General features: G+C 39.0%; 1 protein-coding gene across 1 annotated transcript; it reads left to right on the top strand.

Moving 5' to 3' along the window:
• Nucleotides 1–5,478: 5,478 nt before the first annotated feature.
• LOC141607780 (uncharacterized) lies at nucleotides 5,479–7,801 on the top strand. Its single transcript, XM_074427130.1, has 2 exons — nucleotides 5,479–5,590; nucleotides 6,180–7,801. Exons 1-2 carry the CDS (start codon nucleotides 5,479–5,481, stop codon nucleotides 7,799–7,801), a joined length of 1,734 nt encoding a protein of 577 aa, XP_074283231.1.
• Nucleotides 7,802–7,805: the final 4 nt, after the last annotated feature.

Here is a 7,805-nt window from a genome sequence, read left to right as displayed (position 1 = left end):
AGCGATCCGGAAATAAGAGAACAAAGTAACAGTGTTTAAAAGAAGGGAAAGGGAGTAACGTGATCCTTCCCGGGTTATTGGATGATTACAAATGACATCCCTAACTCCTATTTATAAGAAATTAAGAGTAGGGTTAAACCTAATTAACGAATTAAAGCTTAAAAGCCCAACCCGTCAGCGAACCCACTCGATCGACCAACTAAGTCACTCGATCGAATGAACTCAACACAAAAACCTGCTCGATCGACTTAGAATGTCCTCGATCGAGTAAATGCATAAAAAGAACTGGTCGATCGAGTAAACTAACCACTCGATCGACTTATTATTGAATCCTAACCACTCGATCGACCTATAAAACACTCGATCGAGTGGATCTTGCCTTCAGCAGCTTGTGATTCTCGTTAGTTTGCCTTGACTCGTCCTTTTAGCTCCCGGAACACCTTCACGCATCCCAAGACAGCAATATATCCCGCTCCAAATCTACTCTTCCTCCAAATGCATGCTAAATGGACGGTAAAAGGCTTGATTTCGCTACTTTCTGGTTCATTCCTGCAATTAAGACAAAATACACCAAAGTAGCATATTCGGGGCATTTCGTAGCGTAAAACCACGATAAAAGCATAAAAATACGTGCATAAAATAGGCTAAAAAGACTATATAAAATGCACGTATCAACCTCCGTCTTGGAGACATTAAGGTGCAGTCCAAAATGGGGGCCATCCGCCATAATCAAATCCAAGACCTTCCCCACCTCCAAAGTATCCCCCACAGTGGTGCCATCATCCAAGTACCATGCCTGCATAGCGAGGTCAAAAGTGTCCCGGATTTTGCATACTAAGGGATGCAAAACCAAGGCAAAAAGCAACGGGCCCAAAGGATCACCCTGCTGGACACCCTGACAAGACCACATGCAATGCTCCCCATAAAAAAGACGGGCATGGCTGGAATAACAACACTCCACCCAACGGGAAAGAACCGAGCAACGACGGCGGACTTCCTGAAGCATGGTCGTAAGATCAATAAGGTTGAAAGCATTCTGGAAATCAACCAACAACATGGAAAGTCCCACCTCAGTACCCGGAGCCTCAATGAGCCGATTCAAGGCATGTAAGATAGCCTCTCCTCCACCGGACACACCCACCCCAAACTGAAGACCAGCAAAATAGGAAGATAAAGAAGGGCCAACCATAAAAGCACCAACCTTAGAGACAAGCCGTCTCCAGACAGTACCAACGGCAATAGGACGAACACCACCACCCGGTTTAACAAGCGGCGTGAGGGGGGCGCTGGCAATGTACTCACCCAGAGCGAGAGGACACCGGCCCTCAAGAAAAAGGTTAACCACCCTAGTGATAGAAGTGATCAAATCATCTGAGATAGCCACAGCAGCGCCACTCAAACAGTCCATAAGGTGATGGGCACGAAAACAATCCCTCCCACAAGAAGTACCACGTGGGAAGTTCCGAATCATATCGAAAACCACAGTCTAAGAGGCAACCAGAGGATGATGATCCCCAGACAAAGGAGGCAAAGAAGGAGGCGGGGAGACATGATGCTTCTCACGCAAGGCCACAAGAGTGGCATCGGAGTAAGGGGCAACCCCAGAGGAAGAAAGCACCCGAACAGCTGCAGTATAGTGACCGTCACAAATCTTCCGTCGACATTGACGGAGGTTAAGCTCACTCAAATCAAGATCCTCCTCCACACGGAACGAAGAATGACCCTCATCCAAACACTCCCGTAACAGCTACAAACAACTCACAGGCACCCCCCCAAGCGAGGATAGCCCTAGTAATACTCTCCTCCTGACGCCGGCGCCGAATAGCAGTCCTACACTCAAGATTACTCCTAGGAGAGAAGGTCCTAAGCAGACAAAGAGGCAACACAAGCAAACGAATCAAGCAGGAGAGGTCACCAGGAGAACTAGCCACGTCATCCAAAGCCCCCCTCAAAGCCCGAGCAAACCCAAGCCGACACTTAGGAGGTATAGATTTCACGGTGCGAAGGCCCAAAGATAACAAACGATCAAGCGAAGATATGGGCCACGGAAGAAGCTCAACCCCAGCATCAGACGAAATAACCGATGGAGACAAAGCCGGAGGTCGAGGTATACCCTGAATGACAAAACTATGGAGGCCGTCAACACACTCAGGAGGCGCCAAAATATCACCCCGACTATGCTGACATCTAGCGCGAAAGTTACTGGTTTTAAAGCACACCCCACACAGCCAGAGCCCCATCCGTCTCAAAGTACTCTCGGCATTGGAATAAACAGTCAAAACTATCAAAAAGAGTTTGACGCGTAAGTCCCAACGCACCACCATTACAATGCCGGTTCTGAAAATGCTTCTGCCAAGCAGCCTTAGTAAGGCCCTTACCAAACCCATCCCGACAAGCATGCAGATTCGAAAAAGGATAATGGTAACGCACAAGCTCGGGCATGAAGGAAGAAGAAACCCCACACCCAACCTGCACAAAAACCAATATAGCCACCAAAACAAACACCCGCACGAAAACCATCACACAGGCAACCGCTCGAGCAAAAAGAGGCAAGACCCACTCCTGGTCAAGTTAACCACCAACACACCACCCACTCCGGTGATGGTCAACAATCAACACAAGCGACCCTATCCACACGACACTAGCACACCGCAATACCCACCATAAACCACAACCACAACCAGGCAGCGACAGCAGACAGTGGACGGTAACAGTACGAGCAAACACCAAGGCCAAAACCAGCAGCAACCACGTTGAAGAAAAGCAATAGAAAATAAAACCCTAAAACGTGAAAGAAATAAGAAAAACGAAACTGGCAGAGAACTCACCGGAGGGAAACAGCGGGTTGGGCCGTCAGCCACCACAACCTTGACGGGCGACTTGAGGTCTAAATGCCAAAGGGTGGTGGTGTAGGTGTACACCGACCGCAGGGAGTCGATAGTGACCCTCGATAACAGCCGCAACACGGAATCCCCTCAACATCAGCACCGCCGCACAAACAGCCAACAACAATCACCCCTGACTAGCGACGCGAAGTATAAAAGTCGACGTGGGTGGAGGTCGGCCGTCAACGGTGGCTGTAAGTCCGTAAAAACCGATGCCCTAACAGAAAACCACTCGCAATCACCAGCGAAATGCAGAAACCCTATCCAACACTAAACCACGACCGACGACAATAAGGCCGGTGATGAGCAGTGGCGTTGAAGGGATGACAGTGGTGGCAGACCTGGGTAACGGCAGAAAAAGGCGATGGCAGTACAATCGCACGTTCCCTCTCCCCTCTCCTCACTATTATTATTATTATTATTATTATTATTATTATTATTATTATTATTATTATTATTATTATTATTATTATTATTATTATTATTATTATTATTATTATTATTATTATTATTATTATTATTATTATTATTATTATTATTATTATTATTATTACTATTATTATTATTATGGTTTTTCTGCCAAACACAACCTTTAAAAAAAAATATTTTCAAACACCATCTTTCAAAAAAAGGTTTGTCAAACACAACCTTTAATAATTTTTTTTTTTTGTCAAACACGACTTTTTTGACGGATAATTTAGTGGGCAGCCAAGAGAAACAATGATAAGAAAATATAGTCTAAAACACAAGGTAAGAAAATAACATTTTTCCGCTTTATATACAATTGTTTGTTCATAAATTATACTACGGTTACATTACGATAACAAATAATGAGAAGAGTGATAATTTTGTTTTAAAAATAACAATGTATATATGTATCGAATAATTAATAATGTCAAATGTTTTTGCGTCAGTTTTTAAAAATAATACTTTGCATATAACTTTCTAAACTGAATTTATAGGATCTGAACTTATAGGATCTGAAATAAACTGAACTTATAGGATCTGAAATGAACTTATAGGATCTGAACTGAACTGCACTTATATGATCTGAACTGAACTGAACTTATAGGATCTGAACTGAACTTATAAGATCTGAACTGAACTTATAGGATCTGATGTGAACAGAGCCTTATTCATATTTAAAAAGAAAAAGACGTTTTTTAATTTCGTTTTTTTTTTCTTTTCTTTGATAATTTACTAAAAATATTTTAACTTATTTGTGATTCATTATAGAAATTTGTATATGTCCTCTTATATATCGAGTCATTCCATTAATTCTAGTACAATTCTCCCAAATTTTTCTTTAAAGTCATGTCAATCAATTTGAAAAAAAAAGAGAGTTGTAAATACCTCAAAGTTGCCTGCTTTTTACCTTATTTCCCCCTAAAATTACTCAAAATGACATGAAACCATCTGAAAACCTTCCATTTCATTTAATTTCACCTTGACACTTATATTTTTACAAGCATTATTTTAGGTGTTGTTTGGCCTTGATTATGTAAAATAGTTTTTTCTTTTTAAAATGAGTTTATTTGCAAGTTACTTTTCAGAAAAATTTTGGTTGTTTGGCCAAACTTTTGTAAAAACGTTTTTTTAATAAATAATTATGTTTGGCCTAACTACTTTTTTGGGCTTTTTAGGCACTAAGAGTAAAAAGTAGAAGTAGAAGTAACAATTTTCTACTTCTACTTTTAGGGGTTAGTTATCAACTTTTGGCTTTTTAAAAACACTTTTAATCCTCCCTAATTTATAATGTTTGGCCTAGTTTATACTTTTTCAATTGCAAAAGCACTTTTAAAGCTAGGCCAAACACCACCATAAACTAGACGTAATAGTCAAAATGGTATTATCCGTCTAAAACAGATCGGGTTCATAATGTAGCGATTTCAAACGCAACTCTCCTTACCGTTAAATTGCAGTGATTATAGTGGCCCAAAACGTGATCCGTTAATACACATAGTCACGGCCAGGATTATGAATAAGAAATTGTCCTTTATCATGTGGAAAGTGTTGGTGACAGACTGACAGACTCACAGATAGATCATTTGGAAATACACTTAATATTCTTTATTATGCCAACTAGTGGATGAGGCAAAGTTAATATTCCTCCATACCTAACCAATAATAACATGGTAAAAAATGGGGTTTTTAAGAAAAGAGGATAAAAGCAGGGGTAAAAAGGGAAAAAAATAGATGGGGTATGTAATTGTCGGTTGATAGCAGGGGCGGACCCACACTAAGCTGACCTGTAGCAAATGCTACACCAAAAAAAAAAAAAACATTAAGAAATAATTAAATGCTACACCATATTCCTAAATTTCTCCGTATCTTTTTCTATTCTACTTCCCAAAGTAGTCAAACAATTCCTAAATTATCTACCCATATTCCTAAAAATCTGGTTGATGAATACATTTACTGCGTTGATTTCTCACATGTATCAAAATCTAATCTCTACAACTTCCTTTTTGAAATTTAATTATCAAATGAAGAATATAATTGCAATCTCACTTTTAATTGCTGTAAAACATTCATATCTTTTCAATCATACTCTCAAAATTATTAATTTCAAACTCTTCACATACAAATCAGTATGGCGGATGTTCCGACTCCGAGCGTCACTGGAGCACCGCTTCATCAGACGCCTAACTCGCCGTCGACAATCGAGCCACAGCCGCATCGCCCCACCACCACAAATCCGACAGGTAATTTCAATTTGTACCTCTTATTCGCCGTCTTTAGCAATTCGATTTCATTTGTACAATTGTACTGAGTGAAGAATGAAGAGTTTGATTGTTGATTTACAGTGACACAATGTAGACATGTTGTAATGGGTTAATTAAAATGATGGTTAAATTTTGCAATTTAAGTAATCGATTAATTGCTGAAAATTTTAGTGACAAATTGCAATTGTTGTGATTTGGGTATAAACTTGGTTATCGAAATTTTACCAAATCTTTGGGAGTTTGGAGACAATCAAACAACTTTTGAAAAGAATATTTGGCCAGATTCCGAATTAAGGCAGCCTGTTACTTGGAAGATGAGTTGTTTGATTAATTGATTGTCTTCAAAGAGCATGGTGGCAATCAACGAATCTTGCCTAGTGGAAGTAGACAAGTAGTCAAGTAGATTTGTATAATATTGCTTAATTAATTCAATTACTTGTGCACTTGTTTTAGAATCTTGCGACAAAGCTAATGTACTTAAGTGCTTTGGTGAATTTGTTTGTTTTTCATAGTTGAACATTCAGAGTTTCAGTCGACTAATTGCACATTATTTTGCATATGACTGTAGATTCTAAATCAAAAAGAACAAGAAATGGAGTAATTACAAGTTTTTTCCCGAAAAAGGTTTCCAAATTAAACGAAGAATCAACTCAATCAGGTGGGCCGAGTTCTTTGCCACTTAATGTTGATTCTGAAGATGGTGAAACTCACGAGAGAGGTAATTCAAACCCGACATCACAACCTTCTATTGTATTAAGATTAAGTGAAACTGAGATTGCGTCTCTTCCACATGATCCGGGATTGAGGAAAAGAATATCAGATTATCATCCTAATGATAAGGAAATAGTCCAAAGGGAATATATTCGTAGAGGTCCTTGTCAACCTAAAGATTATGATTTTCCTCAAAAACTTATGAGCAAGTCAGAACGGAAGTTTAAGGCTGAGTGGTTTAAAAACTTTGAGTCTTGGCTCGAATATAGTCAAGCGAAAGATGCTGCCTTTTGTTTTGTTTGTTATCTTTTCAAAAAGGATAATGCAGTAGGAGGTGATGCCTTTGTTAGTAATGGGTTTAAAACTTGGAGTAGAACTGATGCCTTTAATAACCATGTTGGTAATCACAAGAGCACCCACAATAATGCTATGAGAGATCTTGATAATTTCAAGAAGCAAAAATATTCCATAGTATCAAGATTTGAAAATCATTCTACCGCAACTAAAAGTGCATACCTTACTCGTTTAGAAGCTTCTATTAAAACTACAAGGTTTCTTTTACTACAAGGATTGTCATTTCGTGGTCATGATGAAAAAGAGACTTCATTGAATAGGGGAAATTTTATTGAGCTTTTGAAACTTCTTGCACAACATGATCAAAATATAGCAAAAGTTGTCTTAGAAAATGCTCCTAAAAATTGCATATTGGCATCTTCAAAAATTCAAAAACAAATTGTTAATGCTTGTGCAATGGAGACAACTATGAAGATTGTGAAAGAACTTGATGGTGATTTTTTTGGTATTCTTGCTGATGAGTCGGCTGATATAGCTGATAAAGAACAAATGGCTCTTTGTTTAAGATTCGTTGATAAAAAAGGACAGGTGAAAGAGAGGTTTTTTGGTATTGTGCACGTAGGTGACACTACGTCCTTAACATTGAAAGAAGCTATTTATCAGTTACTTAAGAAATATTCTCTAACTTTTTCAAAAGTTCGGGGTCAAGGTTATGATGGTGCTAGTAATATGCAAGGTTCAACTAATGGGCTCAAAACTTTAATTTTGAATGAATCTCCAAGTGCGTACTTTGTTCATTGTTTTGCTCATCAACTCCAATTAATACTTGTTGCTGTTGCTAAAAAGAATTATGATTGTAGCTGGTTGTTTGAAACACTTGCAAATTTGTTGAATTTGGTTGGAAGTTCACCCAAGCGAAAAGAAATTCTTAAAGAAAGACAAGCTGAACATGTGTTGAAAGAAATTGAGATAGGTGAAATTGAATCAGGAAGTGGTTTGAATCAAGAGCTGGGCTTGAGCAGACCAGGTGATACTCGATGGCATTCTCATTTTAAAACTATTTTACGTGTGCTTACTATGTACTCTTCCATCCTTGATGCGATTGATACAATTGGAGAGATTTCTAGTGGGGCGTATAATCTTGTAAAGGCGAGAGTCCATTTCTTATGCTTTGAGGACGTTTGATTTC

The sequence above is a fragment of the Silene latifolia genome, chromosome 10 (assembly GCF_048544455.1).
Source record: "Silene latifolia isolate original U9 population chromosome 10, ASM4854445v1, whole genome shotgun sequence".
Classification (NCBI taxonomy): domain Eukaryota; kingdom Viridiplantae; phylum Streptophyta; class Magnoliopsida; order Caryophyllales; family Caryophyllaceae; genus Silene; species Silene latifolia.
The sequence above is the reverse complement of the archived record's forward strand: the minus strand, read 5'-3'. Positions and strand labels throughout refer to the sequence as shown.